This window comes from Neophocaena asiaeorientalis, unplaced genomic scaffold (assembly GCF_003031525.2).
Source record: "Neophocaena asiaeorientalis asiaeorientalis breed wild unplaced genomic scaffold, Neophocaena_asiaeorientalis_V1.1 scaffold160, whole genome shotgun sequence".
Taxonomy (NCBI): Eukaryota; Metazoa; Chordata; class Mammalia; order Artiodactyla; family Phocoenidae; genus Neophocaena; species Neophocaena asiaeorientalis.
The window spans coordinates 3,598,057-3,615,766 of NW_020175675.1; the positions used below are offsets into that span (position 1 = coordinate 3,598,057).

Consider the following 17,710-nt stretch of genomic DNA (forward strand, 5'->3'; position numbering starts at 1 on the left):
ATTTGTTTCATATCCCCTATCACCTAGGGGGGATACTGCCTGACCATCTCATGACAAATATTAATGATCAGGACAGCAGGGGCAGCCAGTGAAACCAGGGGAACAATCGCCACATTGCTGTAATTCCATTCCACTTGCACTTCCTTCTGTGAATGCTCCAGAAAAGAGCGGTGCTCCATCATTGTGCCACACTCAATGCTGCCTTGTGAACCAAAGTTTCAGGCATTTTTGTGGGAAAATATCTCTCACCATCTCTGTATCCCTAAGTAGTATTCTGGCACATTGCTACAGAGGCTGGATAAGGAAACAATCCAAGTTACAGAAACCACACTGCAGTCAAAACTGCTCTTCCTCTCACACCCGGGGCACAGTTACTAAGTGTTCCTACCTGCGTGAGAAGGTAGGGGATTCCACAAACCCCTTGGTCCCTCGTACTAACAGACTCGAAGTGGTCAGGACTGCAAGTCCTCTCGACACTTCTGCTTCCTAAGGTTTGCCTAGCTTGGGCTTGAGCTGGGTCCCTTACCATATAGAACACATCAAAATCTGATTTGGGGTGGGAAGGTGGAGAGCAGTGGGATGGGGAGGATTCTTTCTAACTCTGAATTTCCTTTATAAAGACCACAGGGGAAACTTTCATTCAGGCTTCAGAAATAGTGGTGCTTTTCCTGAGCATCTCATGTAATCCTTGTATATGGACATTTGAAATCCAGCATGCATCCATGCTTCCCGTCCAGCATCTAGTACGTTCCCAGACTGCTGTTTACTCCTAGCAAAGTATAAAGGCCTGTAACATGGTACTCCTTTGTGTATTCACTTTATCCCTGGCTTCCCCGTATTTTGCTTACCATGATTTCCTTACATTCCAGAAAATATTTTAACATTTATAGTTGAGCCACCACAAGTCCTGTTTTGAAAGATGTAGCAACTATAATCATACACCAAATAATAAAATAGAGATTTAACTTCTTACCTTGACTGTAAGATCAGATCGTTCTTGTAACTTGTAAGTTTTAGAGAAAAGAAGTCTGATTATCCAGAGTATTAAAATTCCTTCCAAAATAAGATGATAAGCAGGAGCCTAGGAGGGAGTCAAAAGCAAAAGCATAACAAGAAGTGAAATAAACATTTCCAAAACCTGCACATAAAATTTAATTCATCTGTATATACTGCTCCCATGACCTTTATACCTTTTTTTTTTTTTTTTTGGTGGTACGTGGGCCTCTCACTGTTGTGGCCTCTCCTGTTGCGGAGCACAGGCTCCGGACGCGCAGGCTCAGCGGCCATGGCTCACGGGCCCAGCCGCTCCGCGGCATGTGGGATCTTCCCGGACCGGGGCACGAACCCGTGTCCCCTGCATCAGCAGGCGGACTCTCAACCACTGCGCCACCAGGGAAGCCCTATACCTATTTATTACTTCTTAAAATTTACTTTCAAAGCTCACTTCATGTCTACTCATTCGTTTTCCCATTTCTAACAGAAGGCAATTTCTCCTACATGAAAAATCTCTACAACTGTATAAAAATTAATTTTAAAAGTTAAATCTGACACAGAATTCCAATAGTCTAACAATATCAACTATCAGATCCTTCAGGTAATTTATATTTTTACTGGTGAGAAATAACTGTAACAAACATTTCACAGCTTCACAAGCCTTCTACAACCCCCACATACCATGGATAAATTGAGAATTATTTGGACACCAGTTTCCATAATTCTCAAAGACTTTTGCACAATTTACTATATTTCCTGTATCCCCAATAGGCCTCTTTAAATTCTCCTTGGAATGTGGCAGAGACAAAAAGACTTTATAAGTGTTTAAAGAAATAGCAGGTCTCTTTTCTACCAGTTCCCCCAAAGTATGTAGTGCTTTCCATGTCAACATCCATGAAGGTACCTTAATGAAATTATCTGCATCAGGTCTTCTTTTCAACTGTACATTTCCAGGATAAAAGCCAGGCTGACTTTTATGTCTTACACAACTAGATACAGTAAGTGCATATAAAAGATTTCAGATATCAACTAAACCTCCATAAGTCAGTTATGGGGTGCTACATCCCAATAGGCTGTCATCGGAAAGTCATTTAAAAGAGGTATTTATGCAAGAGGGAAGAGATATGGGGATATATGTACATGTACAGCTGATTCACTTTGTTATAAAGCAGAAACTAACACACCATTGTAAAGCAATTATACTCCAATAAAGATGTTAAAAATAAAAGAGGTATTTAGAAACGTAAATACAAATTATTTTCAAACATTAGACAAAAAGAAAGCAATGATGATTCACAACAGTTAAAAAAGTTCAGAAGGGGGGACCAGGGAAACTGCTGGCAATTTCATAAATAAACTTTCAGGTCATTGGACAAATAACTTTAAAACTACATACATGCTACATATGTATGGGTACACAGCAAGACTCCTCAAATTCTGCATACACTGTGCACAGAAATTAGAAGCAAAACCAGAAATAAGACTATTTTTAAAATTTGCTGATCCCTCCTGACTATAATTCATTTAAGAATGAGGACTCTACTAAAAAAATCCCTTTGGTTTTATCAATAATTGGATTATAGCTGACAAACGTAAGTCTAAGTCACTAAACATTCCACTCCACAAAGAAATCCTAAGAAAAGTTGAAATGTCTACTGAATTAATAAAAATCACAAATGTGGCTTCTTTTCTCCCCTGGGAAATGTTACATCAAGGAGACCTTCTCTCAAGTCTCACTCATGGTCAATACCAGGGTATGAGAAGTTACATAGTCAAAGGGCAGTCTTCAAAAAGGCAGCAACAATATATAGTAGAAATTACTCATTTCTAAAAAAGGAAATCTTAAATTTTGGTGGTTCTTCTTAGTCACTATAATCTACCTAAGGCTGGACATCACCTAGGCTCTATTTGCTCTCTTAACTGTTTTTTTTTTTTCAAAAAGTCCTGATGGGTTTTGCAATAATACATCTTGCATCATCACCCTTCCCAGTAAGCGCTATATTAAGTTTTAAGAAAATTATCAAAAGAAAACAGATTCACTTTAAGTGCATGTAAGCTCTGTAAGCACAGGGACTTTTACCTGTTCCCTCATTGCACTATTCCTAGCATCTAGATCTCTGCTATCCAATACTGTAGTCACTAGCACCATTCAACTATTTAAATACACATCTAAATTAAATTAAATGAAAAATTCAGCCCCTCAGTTGCACTAGCCACGTTTCAAGTGCTTAACAGCCACATGTGGTTAGGGGGCTACTGTACTGAACAGCTCAGAGAACACGCAGAAAGTTCCATTGCACAATGCATAGAAACTCACTAAATGTCAAATGAATGAACATTTTCCAAGACTGACATTTAAATTTTATATTGCCTTTCAAAAAAGCTCCTAACTGGTCTTTCTTTAAAATTTTACTAAAATAGTTGTATCTTTACAAGACAGAAAATGGGACGTAGGCGGAAGAATGACAAACTATTTCACATACCTAAATCATTCGGCTTCCTTTCTAACCCCACGTCCCAAAAAAACAAAGTCCAACTTATTACAATTCTTTCCCCTATTCCCTGCTCCACAGTTCCGAGAACCTGTCTTCCCCAGGACCTCACCAGACTGAGATTTTCCACTCTACTTTCATCACTCCGTTTTACCATCATTCCCAACTCTTGTTTTTGACTAGCCTCTCTCCTGTATTCGGGCAGGACCTGGAGAGGGCTCCGTGCTCGCAGCAGCACAATACAAGACCCCCGGCTCCGGCTCCCGCCCGTGCCTTCCTACATTCCGCCACTGGGAAATGTGTGCGCCTATGAGCCTTTCCAGCGAGGCACGCCGGGGGTCCGGGCATAACCGGGCCAGCCCCGCCCAGGCCTCAGACCAAAAATCCACACAAAACGTCCCACTTCCCCAGGGCTGGGCGTGGTCGTGGACCCCTGGGGCCGCCAAGCTCACCTCGTAGAGCGCCTGTACCATCTCCACCAGCACCCACTGCTCCGCGACCGTCGCCATAGTTAGCCGCCAGGGTTTCCTTCCGGAAGGCGGGCCACAGGCACGTCAGATATTGCGCGGCGCGGTCCAGTGACGTCTATACGCCCGGAAGGTGGGGCGGCCGTCAGTTGGGCACCGCCTTCTCGCGCCTGTGTACTGGGAGGCGGGTGGCTGCGCTGGCTGAGGAAGGTTTAGTGGTCAACTTGGGGTCTCGCTTGGGTGCGGGGAGGGGTGGGAAGCGGGAGGCTGGTCCCCGCAACAGGTGTTCACAACGCGGCCATTATGTGCCAGACCCCGTGTTAGGCTCTCCGGATGGAGAGATTTTAATAAATGGCCCTCGCGCTTGGCAGGCAGTTGGGTGCAGGGAGTTATTAATGCAGTCGCAAACATATTCTTTACTTTTAAATTACGTAAGTAATGCAGGAATGCATTATCGTAAAAAAAAAATAGACAGCTCTTATATAGCACTTACTGTGTATAAAGCCTAGCCTAAGGCCTTGCAGGTATTAAGCCATAATAGGAGTTTGGTGTGGAACCTTCAAGAACCTATGTATCCCAACGTGGTGTGCACACACACTTCGGTTGGATTTCTTAAATTTAACCGGGAGCATAGGGACAATATCGTTCTACAATTTGCTTTTCTTCCATTCTTTTTTTGGCTATAAATCTTGTGTTTTTAATCAACGAAGAAGCCTGTTTATTGGAATAATTTGTTATGTATATTTCTCTTTCCATTTTATTTAAACATTTTCCTATTGATGAACACTTAGTTTTTTTCTACTTTTTCACCTATTACAAACAATGCTACAGTAAACATCGATGTGCCCTATTGTCTTTCTGTGCGTGTTGGGGTATGTCTGGCAAGTTTCCTCAAAGTCGAATTTTACTCAATATGCATGTTAATGCCGATAAATACTGCCATACTGCTCTCCAGAATAGCTCAACCAATTTTAAATGTTCGAAAGTGTATCCATAGTCTATCTCATGATGGATATTATCAATCTTTTAAAAATTTTGGCCAATTTAATTTAATGGAGATAAAATGTCTCTTCACTGAATTTTACTTTCCATGCTGCTGGTTATTCATGGCTATTCTTACATGTTTATTGGCATTTGTAGTCCATTCATGAATCATCAATTCATATTCTTTGCCCAGTTTTCTATTAGTTATTTTTCACTTTCTAATGGATGTATGGAAGCTCTTTATGCATCCTGAATATCTTATATTTTCCTATTTCATATGTGACAATTATTTTTGCCCAATTCCTGTCTAGTTGTTTATATTGTCTTTTGTCATACCTATATTTTAATTTTTATGTAATGTGTCAGTCTGTTCCTTTATTGCCTGTGGGTTTGTATCTTGCTTAGAAAGACCATCTAATTTCATATGTGACAATTATTTTTGCCCAATTCCTGTCTAGATTTTTACATTGTCTTTTGTCATACCTATATTTTAATTTTTATGTAATGTGTCAGTCTGTTCCTTTATTGCCTGTGGGTTTGTATCTTGCTTAGAAAGACCATCTTCACCACACTTAGGTTTTCCTCCCATGCTTCAGTTTGTTGTTTATAGTTAGCTCTTTAATTATTCTGGAAATTATATTTTTGTATGATGAGAGTTATGGGCCTTTATTTTTTCCTAAAGGAATAACAATTTTTCTCAGTGCCATTTATTTGAGTAATCCTGATTTCCCCAAATTCTGTGAAATGGCACCAGCACTAATGCACTGCACATGAAGTTGCCACTATGTCCCCGATGATGTTGGTGCCCTGGGATCCAGTATCATGTTTGTGCACACTGCCTAGCCCAGGTGCATTCACTCCCAACAGCCAGCTCCTGCAATTTTCAGAGGTGTACATTCAGGTTGCCAGAACCCATGTTTCCTACTCTCATGGAGAACTGGAAGGATCTGAGAACATGTTTTCTCAGGCAGCCCTTTACTGGGTGGGTGACTGATGGTTGCTGGGAAATAAAATATTGGAGCTTCCTGGCTGCACAGAGCAAGACGATTCTGAGGGGTAAACCTCACCATCTCCTCTAGAATGAGTCAGGGGTACTGTGTGCAAATTCTTTGACACACCCATCAAGAGGTAGAGCCTATGTTCTCTTTGCTTGAATCTGGAAGTACCTTGTGACACCTTCTACAGTAGATTGCTGCTGCCACGTGGAGAGATCACGTGGGGACCGCATACACACGAAAAGAGATGGCGAAGTGACCCCACCTGCTCCAGCCCCCTGTTGTTTGAGTCTTACCAGTCCAGGTGCCAGACATGTAAGGGAAGTTGCCTTCAAGATGACCCTGGCTCTAATCACCCTCTGGTTCAACCATCTAAGAGACTTTGAGTGAAAAATGTCTAGCTAAGCTCAGACAACTCCAAAATTTGTAAGCAAAACAAATGATTGTTATTGTCCTAAGCCACTGCTTTGGGATGAGTTGCTATGTAGAAGTTATCTGCTACAATAGATCACTGGAATGGGTACCCTGTGGAACCTTGCAAGCTTTTTCACTCTTGCATGGTCCCTTTATTATTTTCCTCAGGTTGCCATAACAAATTATCAGAAACTGGGTGGCTTGAAACAACAAAACTTTATTCTCTCACAGTTCTGGAGGACAGAAATCCAAAATCAAGTTGTCGACAGGGCTGCACTCCCTCCAAAGACTCTGGGGAATAATCCTTCCTTGTCTCTTCCAGCTTCTGGTGACTCCTGGCATTCTTTTTTTTTTTTTTTTTGCTGTACGCGGGCCTCTCACTGTTGTGGCCTCTCCCGTCACGGAGCACAGGCTCCATACACGCAGGCTCAGCGGCCATGGCTCACGGCCCAGCCGCTCCGCGGCATGTGGGATCTTCCCGGACCGGGGCATGAACCCGTGTCCCCCGCATCGGCAGGCGGACTCTCAACCACTGCGCCACCAGGGAAGCCCCTGGCATTCTTTAGCTTGTGACTGCACAACTACAATCTCTGCCTCTGTATTCACATGGTCTTCTCAGTCTGTCCTATATGTGTCTCTTTACAGACACTTGTCGTTGGATTTAGGACCCATCCTGATAATCCAGGCTAATGTCATCTCAAAAGCCTTAATTTAATTACATCTGCAAAGAAACTTTTTCCAAATAAGACCATATTCACAGGTTCCAGAGATTATGACATAGACATGTACTTTGGGGGCCCACCATTCAACTCAGCTACAGTCCAATCTCTGGCCCACAATTCACATCTGTCCCACATGCAAAATACATTCACTCCATTCCAACATTTCCAAAAGTTTCAACCCTCATCTAAATCAGTTCAAAAAGTCCAAAATCTCATCATCTAGGTCATCTAAATCAGATATGAATGAATCTCTAGGTATAACCCATCCAATGGCAAAATTCTCCATCTATTGACCTGTAAAGCCAGAAGGTCACATACAAAGTACAAGGGTGGGACAGGAATAGGATAGACATTTCCATTCCAAAAGGGAGAAAATGCAAGGAATAAAGGAGTCATCAGTCCCAAGAAAGTTAGAAATCCAGCAGGGCCAGTTTCATTTTGTTTCAAGGCCTGAGAATAATTCTCTGTGTTATGAAGCTACATCATCTGGACACACAGCTCCATAGGCCTCTGTACCTATGGTAGATTGGTAGGCCTCTGCTCCTACACCTCCAGCTTCTAGCTCTTGAGTCCATGGCTCTGCCCTTATAGTCATTCTTGAAGGGGAGCATATGCTTATAGCTAAGCAGCTCTAACAGCCCTGTAGAATTCTGGAAATTAAACAGCACTCTTTCACTTTGTCCTGTCTCTGTCCCTTCAGGCCAAGCTGACCGTGTTTCTGCTGATACAACATTCTCAGAAACCTTGTGGGTCTCCCATGTATGTCATGAGACTGTGCCATAGACAGAGAGTCCTCCAGAGATCTTTTCTGAATAACCCCATCTCTACTTCTGGCTCTGCTGAGATGATTGAGTGGATCCATGAGTCACATATTTAATCTCTTTACAAAAAGTTTGTCCAGCTGCATCCTTGACCCTCTCTCCAGAGCATACTTTCCCAACAGTGACTCTACTAATTTTTTCATCCTTTGCAATATGGATAACCCAAGAACCTCCCAAGTCATCAAGTGCTGTGTTCTTTTTTGCCTGACAGTTCCTTCCTCAGTTTACCTCTTTCCTCTCATATTTTTGAAGAAACAGCATGAAGGAACCAGACCACACTTTCAACACTTTGCTTAGAAATTTCCTCAGCTAATTATCCAAGTTCATCACTTAAAAGTTCTGCTTTCCACAGTAGCTACAGGACACAACTCAGTTAAGTTCTTTGCCACTGTATCACCACAATTGCCTTTCCTCTAGTTTCTAATAACATGTTCCACATTTCCTTCTGAGCCCTCAACAGAAATGACTTTAACATCCATATTTACTAACATTCTGGTCATGATGGGATCCCTATTCTCTAAGGTGATAGACATTTTCTCTACCATGCTCTTCACTTTCTTCTGAGATCTCACCAGAATTATCCTTAAAGCCCATATTTCTACTTGTAGACTCTTCAAATCTTTTTCTCTCATGCACCTCAAAATTCTTCCAACCTCTACCCATTACCTAATTCCAAAGCCACTTCCATAGTTTTAGGTATTTGTTACAGCAGCACTTCACTTCCTAGTATCAACATCTGTATTAGTTTCCTAGGGCTGTCATAACAAATTACCACGAATGGGTGGGAGAAAAAAAAAGAGAAATTTATTTTCTTATATTCTGAGAGGTCAAAAATCCAAAATCAAGCTGTTTGCAGGGCTGTACTCACTTTGAAGGCTTTAGGGGTGAATGTGTCCTTTCTTCTTCCAGGTTCTGGTGGCTGCAGGCATTCCCTGGCTTGTGGCTGCATCACTCTAATTTCTATCTCCATCTTCACATGGTCTTCTCCTCTTTCTCTGTGTATGTCTCCTCTGTGTTTCTTATAAAGATTCTGTCACTGGATTTAGGACCCATCTGGATAATCCAGGATGATCTCATCTTAGAATCCTTAATTACACCTTTTACAGCCCTTTTTCCAAATAAGGTGACATTTACAATGTAGGATTAGGATTGGGATAAGACCATGACTTTGGGGGCCACTATTCAACTTACTACAGCCTCCTTTCTTTTCTGATCCTACCACCAATCTCTCCCACCAGTTTTTCCTGAGAATGCTTCTTAACAAATCATTTTCACACATATCCTTGTCTCATAGTCTGCTTCTGGAAAACCAAACCTGATAGAGTTGGTATCTGGAGCATCTACTTGATTCCATTAATCTGTTTTATTTGTGCCCATTCTGATACAGTATGACTTAAAAAAATAAATTACTTATTTTGAAATATTTTCAGGTCCATATGGCATTGTAAGAAATAAATCAGAGAGATCTCATGTCCCCTTTACCCAGTTTTCTTCAATCATAACATCTTGCAAAACTATGGTACAATATTAAAACCAGAATACTGACATTGATACAGTCAGGATACAGAAACATTCCCTTGCCACAAGGATCCCTCATTTTGCCTTTTTATGGCTACACCCACTTCCCCTTCTCCCTCCTCAGTCTCTGTCCCCTGACACCCCCTAATCTGTTCTCCATTTCTATAATTTTGCATTTTTAGAATTTTATATAAATTGAATCATACCATAGGGGAAATTTTAAGATTGGCATTTAAAATTCAGCATAATTCCCTGAAGATTCATCCAGGAAGTTGTATGTATCAATAGTGTTTCCCTTTTCATTACTGAGTGGTATTCTGTGGTATGGATGTTAAGTCATTGTTAGGCCATTCACATGTTGAAGGACACTTGAGTAGTTTCCAGTTTTAGGCTATTAAGAATAGAGCTCCTATGAAGATTTGTGTACAGATTTTTGTGTAAACATCAATTTTCATTTCTCTGGGATTCATACCCAGAAGTGAAATTGGTGGGTCATATGGTAATTTTATGTTTAGTTTTACAAAACCTGCCAAACTATTTTGCAGAGTGCCTGTACCATTTTGCTTTCCCATCAGCAACATATCAGTGATCTAGTTTCTCTGCATCCTCACCAGGTGTTGTCACAATTTTTTACTTTGGCCATTCTGATAGGTATGTAATTATATCTCACTGTAGTTATAATTAGAATTTTCCAATTTTCGTATGTTTATTTGTTATCAAATAAGGATGAGAGAGGTCTGTTTATCGTCTTTGGTAAAATGTCTATTTATGTCTTTTGCCCATTTTCCAATAGGATTTTATGTTAACTGTTCAGTTTTAAGAGTTCTTTGTGTAATCTAGATACTATTCCTTTGCCATTAAGTGGTTTGCACCATGTTTTTTTTTAATTCACTGTAGTTTTGTGGTATTTTGTTCTTGGTGAATGTAGCAATTCAGTTGGCTCATTGTTTCTTATTCATAAGTCAGTCCTTCCTTCATGAGGTTACATTTTCTTTTCATTTACTCTTTCAACTGGTATTTAACCAGTACCCACTATAAGCCTAAGGAGATAGGGACAAAGAAGTGAACAAAATAGTCAAAGATCTTTTTCTTCCTGGAGCTTATATCCTACTAAGGGAACCAGAAAGAAACAAGACAGACAAGGAAAATATATAGTGTCTTAGATAGTGATAAATGCTAGAGAGAAAGTAATAAAGCAGAGAAGGGGGATATAAATTGTTTGAGAGGTTGATATTTTAGATAGTATGACCAGGGAAAGCTTACTGAGAAGTTAACTTTTGACTTAAATACTAGTTGCAAATGAAAGAGCTAGCCATGCAGATACCTAGTTGATACTATTGTCCTTTGTGCTACACACTACAAAAATTTCTCAGCTCCTATGAACTTTGCAGGTAGAGTGACTAACAGGTGCAAGGCCCTAAGGCTGGAGCATTCTCAGAGTGCTCAAGGCAGAATGAGGGGCCCATCTGGCTGGATTGGATTGAGCCAGAGGGCAGAAGAGTAGGAGGTGAGGTTAGGAGTGAGGAAGAAACCTGGTCTCATGGGGATTGTAGGTCGCTCTCAGGACTCTGCCATTTCCCAGATGACATGGGGGCTGTTGGAGGTTTCTGAACAGAAGAGGGACATGCTCTGGCTTGCATTTGCCAGGATTTCTCTGCTGGCTCTTTGAAAATTGATTGATGGGATCATTTTAGAAGCAATGTATCAGCTAGGGTCTAACAAGGAAAAATAAACCACTTGAGTGGTGAGAAAGCAAACCTGACACTTTGCTCTGAGTCAAGTTTGCCCTGCCTGAAGTTCTTTAGCACTTTTAATGGCAGCTGCCACCTAAGCAAGTAGCTCTGCTCAGGGGCAACCTCACAACACCTATGTCTAGCAAATATTGCTAGAGGCAGAATAAAGTAGAATCAAAAAAGGAAGAATCATGGGATTCATCACAGAGGGATGAAAATCTTTTGATAATTATTAAGAAGTGGGATATATAAAACAAATACTGATGTGGTTACTTACTCCCCTACTCATCCCCCCAACATTAAAGGGCCCCAAACAAGTCTGCTCTATTTACCTCAGTTTGGAGAAAATGGGAATATTTGAATGGGCTTTATGTAAAATGGTTGTGTCTCTTTTGCCTGATTGTTTTGTGGGAGTGAACTTTGTGTCTCACTGTGGAATGCTTCCCCTGCCTGGTATTGTAAGACAGGCCATATAAATCCACCTTTTGGACAACATAGTACGTGAATTGAACATACTAAAAGAAGTCAATAGGGTTGCCTGATCCCACGTAGTGTAAGGTGGAAACTGGGGATTGACAGGAGTAGTGGCGGAGGATTTTTGTCCCTAGCGTGAACTGGTTTAGGGTTGACTTATGCACTCAGATAGAGGGCCTTTGTTGAATGCCTTGTGCAGATTTTTTAAAGATGTGGTACATAAACCCCGAAATTCTAGAACATAGAAATATTTTGATTTCCATTTTAGTTGTTGGAAATCTCCTTGATATAAAGAAGCAAGTGAAAGAAAATGTAATTGAACCAGCAAGTCAGCCTTTTCATATCATTTAGGCGGCAACCCAGTTCTTTTGAGGAAATTGAAAACATTGTCTTGTAATCTCTACCTAAACAGAAATGTAAACACAGCTCACTATTGCCTAAGACTGGGCCTTGTTACCTCAGTCAGGTAGTACCTGAAACCAAAGGGGGAAAAAAGAGGGAAAGAGAACTTTAAAAAGTGCAACCGCTGTAAAGACTTCCTTGCCCCAAAATCTGATTCATAGTCTCTGTAAAGATTTTTCAAGGACAAATGCAAATCTTAAAAGTCTCCTCCACAAATAGTAAAAAAAACCTTAGTCTTCTGAGCAGATAAACTTAACTTATTCCAACTGTTACTTATAAACTAGCGAGTTTTATATTGTAATACCTGATTCATGACTAAAGTTTTAAAATGAAACTATGAGATCACTGGTTGTGGCTGTATGGCTGTGGTGTATGTTAGAGATATGGTATTTTTTCTACCTCTGATAATATTATCAAAATTAACTTATAAAAGATTCATGGCTAAAGTTTTAAAATGAAGCTATGAGATCACTGGTTGTGTCTGTATGTCCATGGTGTATGTTGGAGATAGGGTATTTTTTCTACTTTTGATGGTATTATTGAAATTAATTTGCAAAAGATTCATGACTAAAGTTTTAAAATGAAGCTGTGAGATCACTAGTTGTGTCTGTATGTCTGTGGTGTATGTTGGAGATATGGTATTTTTTGAGTTCACTGGTTGTGTCTGTATGTCTGTGGTGTATGTTAGAGATATGGTGTTTTTTCTACCTCTGATAGTATTATTGAAATTAATTTGTAAAAGATTCATGACTAAAGTTTTAAAATGAAGCTATAAGATCACTGGTTGTGTCTGTATATCTGTGGTGTATGTTGAAGATACGGTATTTTTTTCTACCTCTGATAATATTATTGAAATTAATTTGTAAAAGACCTCTGTTTACTTTGCTTAAAAGTGCTTACAGGGGCTTCCCTGGTGGCGCAGTGGTTGAGAGTCTGCCTGCCAATGCAGGGGACACGGGTTCGAGCCCTGGTCTGGGAGGATCCCACATGCTGCAGAGTGACTAGGCCCGTGAGCCACAATTACTGAGCCTGCACATCTGGAGCCTGTGCTCCGCAACAAGAGAGGCCGCGATAGTGAGAGGCCCGTGCACCGTGATGAAGAGGGGCCCGCACTTGCCACAACTAGAGAAAGCCCTCGCACAGAAACGAAGACCCAACACAGCCATAAATAAATAAAATTTAAAAAAAAAAAAAAAAGTGCTTACAAATTAAATATTTTTAAATGTAATAGAAACAAACCCAAATATTTTTCAAGTTCATGTGATCCAGGATTAATCTTTAACAAATAAAAGTATATTTAAGGTTATGAGTTAAATTAAAATAGGCATGTGTTTAGAGTTGTCAGCATTAAATGTAAAACTTTTATTCAACCTAGGTTTATCAAAAGTCAAATAAGTTTATGTTATCTCTGATACAAAATTTGTCAGCAAGAAAAATATCTTGGGATGTTGATCGACTTTGTCTAATGTCTCTTGAAGTTTTCAAGGGTGATCTAACATAATTTTTGAGAACAGTGATGTAGATAAATGTAAGTAAGCTAAAACTTAAAAACAGCTTCCAAAATAATTTGGTAACAAAACTGTACAGTTTTGCTAAGTTAAATTAAATGATGACAATTCATCAAATGTCTAGATCATTTCCAAATATGATAAATTGCTGAAATATTAATTGCTAAACGAGTATAAATATACTTACTTTTTGTCTTTTTATTACAGAAAAACTAAATATGTTTAGATTTATTAGAAACGTGTCATGTACCACATTAAAAAAGATATTATGTTATGAGGAAATGTATGTTTCTAGAAATTATGAAATGTATTCACATGTTTGCCAACCAAAAAATATTGGTATAACAAACAGGTCACAATTGCTTACTCCTTAGTTTTCACTAGAAATTAAGGTTTCTAAGGGTTAAGAACTCTAATTAATATAAATAATTAAAATTATTAAAATTAATAAGGAAAACATCTTTATATGTAAGGGGAAAAAAGTATAAGGAATGGAAATGCATTTTGTTAAGGGGAAAACAAGTAATTTTGTCCTAAAAAGAAGTTAAAGGAAAAAGGAGAGAGAGAGAGAAAGGGAAAGCATAGGACAAAATTTGAATATACAAAAGAAAGGTGTTATAGAGGTTTATGGAAAAGAAACCCTTAGAAAAATTTTTGTGCATGGTTAAGACTGGCTAAGAATAAAATAGAATAAATGTAGAATAAATATAATAAATTTAATTGAGTGAATGAATTTTAATATTAAAACTAAGCTGCTGCAAAACTAGAATTTGAATTTTTCTCTCTGTTAAGTGGACAAAGTTATCTTGCAATATTGATCTGTTTTTGATAGCAGATTGTAAAATTTCTTTACCTTTTAAATAATCTGTTGTAATTTTCTGTATTTGCCTTTGAAATATATATATATATATTTTGCGGTACTCGGGCCTCTCACTGTTGTGGCTTCTCCCGTTGCAGAGCACAGGCTTCGGACGCGCAGGCTCAGCGGCCATGGCTCACAGGCCCAGCCGCTCCATGGCATGTGGGATCTTCCCAGACCGGGGCACAAACCCGTGTCCCCTGCATCGGCAAGCGGACTCTCAACCACTGCGCCACCAGGGAAGCCCTGCCTTTGAAATATTTTATTGTCACTTTGGTTAAGTGAATAAGTATTCTTTCACAGTGACCTATGATCCTATTTGACCAAGTGTTTTAAACCTTTTGATATCTTTGACAAATTTCCCCAAATCAAATTCTAGATGAACTCTTTTTGACCTCTAGCTAACTTTGAGGTTTTCAGAGAGCCCCTGAAAAATCTCAAAGAGAGATATTAAACTTATTAGGCTTATTTGGTATGTTAAATTACATGGAAAGCATTGTCAAATGAGTGATAATTTGAGATAAACCTTAGGTTATATTGTATGAATGAATGTTACTAATATAAATGTTATAGAAATTATATAAAATTCTTAAAACTCAGATATATCCTGGTATAATATCAATCACAATTCTAGTTATTATTTTATAATGTTGTATGTCACAGAAATAACCAAATTTCCTTGTCAATTGCATTATAATAAGATCTTTAACCATACCATTTTAAGTATTTTGTCATTTACAGACTGTTACTGTTTTACTCTGATGCTTTTACAAAAATGCTTCACGTTCAAGAAGATTTATAGAAAGAAGTTTTTGACATATATACCTTTCTGATAACTTTCAAATCATATATTTAACTGAGTAAGAAATTACAGAACTCTAATGAAAGCCCTGATGGCTTCATAAAACTGCTAACAAAGATCAAGATCAATAAGAATTAATTATACCAAACTGAATGAACTGATGAACATGATCATAATTTTTATGATTTTTCATCTGAACTATTACAGGCTTTTTAATCTCTGCTTTCCAGATATAAGGAAATCTTTCCTCTTAAGCTAACAATATTATAGCTACTTGGTAAATTATACATTTGTAAGTAGAATTGAAAATTTACCTTTTTTTTATCCCTACCTGATTGCTCCAGAATTTGGAGACTCTTGGTGAGTATTCTTATTTTCATGGCAATATAGTTATTTGTATAAGTTCACTAAGAATATGTTCCCCTTATAACAGAACCCAATTGGAAACTTTGGCTAAGGCTTTGGCTGGAAAGTCACTTTTGAGAATGTGCACAGAATCAGATACAGCCAGACAGCTTTAAGGAACTGAGGTTGACTTTAGGGAGCCATAAAATCCGTTGGAAATTTAGCCTGGTGCCCTGATAACAGGTTCTCAGTGGCCTTACCAGGTGAGTAAGGAAGATCACTTCCTGGCAGGCACAAGAATCTCAGAATATTTGGGGGACCTCAAGAAGAGAGGAATTCACCCAAATATATAGGTATTACAGGCAAGTCAGATGGCAAGTCCTTGGTGTGGCTTCATGGCTTCCTGGCCTCCATAGGCTAAAAAAAATTTAATCTGGAATTCCTTGTGAAAAGTTCCAGCAAAGCAAATTTAAAATAGTCTTTATGGTCAATCACTATTCTTTCTGGATTTAAGTAATCAGGCTAGGTTTAATGAAACTAAATTTATTTAGCAAACAAATTAAATGTTAATTCAGCTATCTTTGTTAGAAATAAGGGTGACTAGAGAAAAAAGTTGTTTTTCAGTAGAACTTTAATACACAGTCATGGATATTAGATGCTAGTTCTGTTAATTGTCTTCAAGGTTTTGCTTTTCCACTCGTTAGCTGGTCTGGATCCTGAATTCTTCTAGCTTACTCAAATCTTTTACTACAACTTTTCAAACTAATGTTTCCAATTTCTCTCCCACTTTGGACGTGGAATCATTGAGAACTAGAACTGCCTTTTTCCTGAAGCCCTGTGAACTGAACAACTTGATATAAACTTAAGAGAGGTTACCTCAATAGCCCATGTTTAGACAATCTTTGTGCTTATTGCTGTGTAAGGCACTCAGAAAGTTTACCTGAACACCTGATGACATCCTCAGAGACATTTCAAACTGCAAAATCTGCTTCAACCCTGACATCGAGAAATCTTCTGGACTGACAGCAATCAGAACTCACTCAGACAGTGAGTTTATAACTTGCTCCAATCATTAACCATTGCTTTTCTTTTGTCTCCATAGAAATGGCTCTTATTAAATACCCAACTTCTTACACCCTATAGGCCTAGCTTTGGGAGCCCACCTGCATTTCTGCTTCCTGAAATGAGTAACTGAACTGACCTATTATCAGGACTAAGATACTGGTTCAATGAGATATAAAGCAATCTATCAACTTAACTTCTGGACTGTGAAACTAAAGAGAAGTTTCAAAAGTGGGACTACAGAGGAGCAAAATTTCTCACCCAAAAATGTTTCTTTGGCATGCAGATTATTTTGAGCTGAAAAAATTCAAAGCCCAAAAGACTCAGGAAGACCTTTGACCTTCCTCCTAACTGCCTAAAGAATGTAGATAGAGGACCTGTTTCAGGAAGGGAGCTATCACCATAGATAACTATGGTATGAACTCGGTGTGTACACAGGGAGGAACCTAGCAGTGTGTTTTTTAAAATTCCTCTCTGTCTCACTGTCTCTGCATGGCCAGCAAACATTTGTTTACCAAACAGTTGCTTTTCCATCTCCATGTAAATTGCCTTCCTCTTCTTTGAAGTCCCAAACTGCTATCCCCAACATCCTATTTTGTCTTTAGCTGAAGATGATATGTAAGGTGAGGGTTTCTGCCATTTTGGTGAGTTATCCGGTTTTCCTGGGTCTCTCCAATGTATACATGTTATTAAAATTTTGTGTGATTTTCTCCTGTTAATCTGTTTCATGTCAGTTTAATTCTTAGACCAGCCAGAAGAACCTAGAAGAGTAGAGAAAAATTTCTTCCTCCTGACAGAGTGAACCTGCAAAACCCTACACACCCCAACCTTGGACCCTAACAAAGGCAGAGCCCCTGATTTTTGCTAGGTTCTCTATCTCTCTCTCTCTCTGCCCCCCACTCCCTCCCTCCCTTCCTCCCTCCCTCTCCATGACCTCACAGTGTGGTCCTGGAGCTTGCCGTGTACCCTCCAAGACCTGTGAGTGATAAACCTTGTTCCTTAAAGTTCCCTGATGGTTTTTGCTGAAGTGCATCCTGCAATCATAATAAGAAGTACAAGGACCAGACCAGCCACAACTTTGGATCACGTCAGGGAAATGTCTGTGGGGACTGACTCCTT

At 39.2% G+C, this 17,710-nt stretch overlaps 1 protein-coding gene across 1 annotated transcript in view; it reads right to left on the bottom strand.

Annotated features, from left to right (window-relative positions):
• The window catches only part of SPTLC1 (serine palmitoyltransferase long chain base subunit 1), a 69,362-nt gene extending 65,343 nt beyond the window's left edge, over positions 1-4,019 (bottom strand). Inside the window, exons 1-2 of the mRNA XM_024731947.1 lie at positions 3,938-4,019; positions 974-1,081 (exon numbers count right to left, since the gene is read on the bottom strand). Of these exons, the coding sequence (XP_024587715.1) occupies positions 974-1,081; positions 3,938-3,994 (165 nt within the window). The 5' untranslated portion in view covers positions 3,995-4,019. The remainder of the gene's footprint in view (positions 1-973; positions 1,082-3,937) is intronic.
• Positions 4,020-17,710: the final 13,691 nt, after the last annotated feature.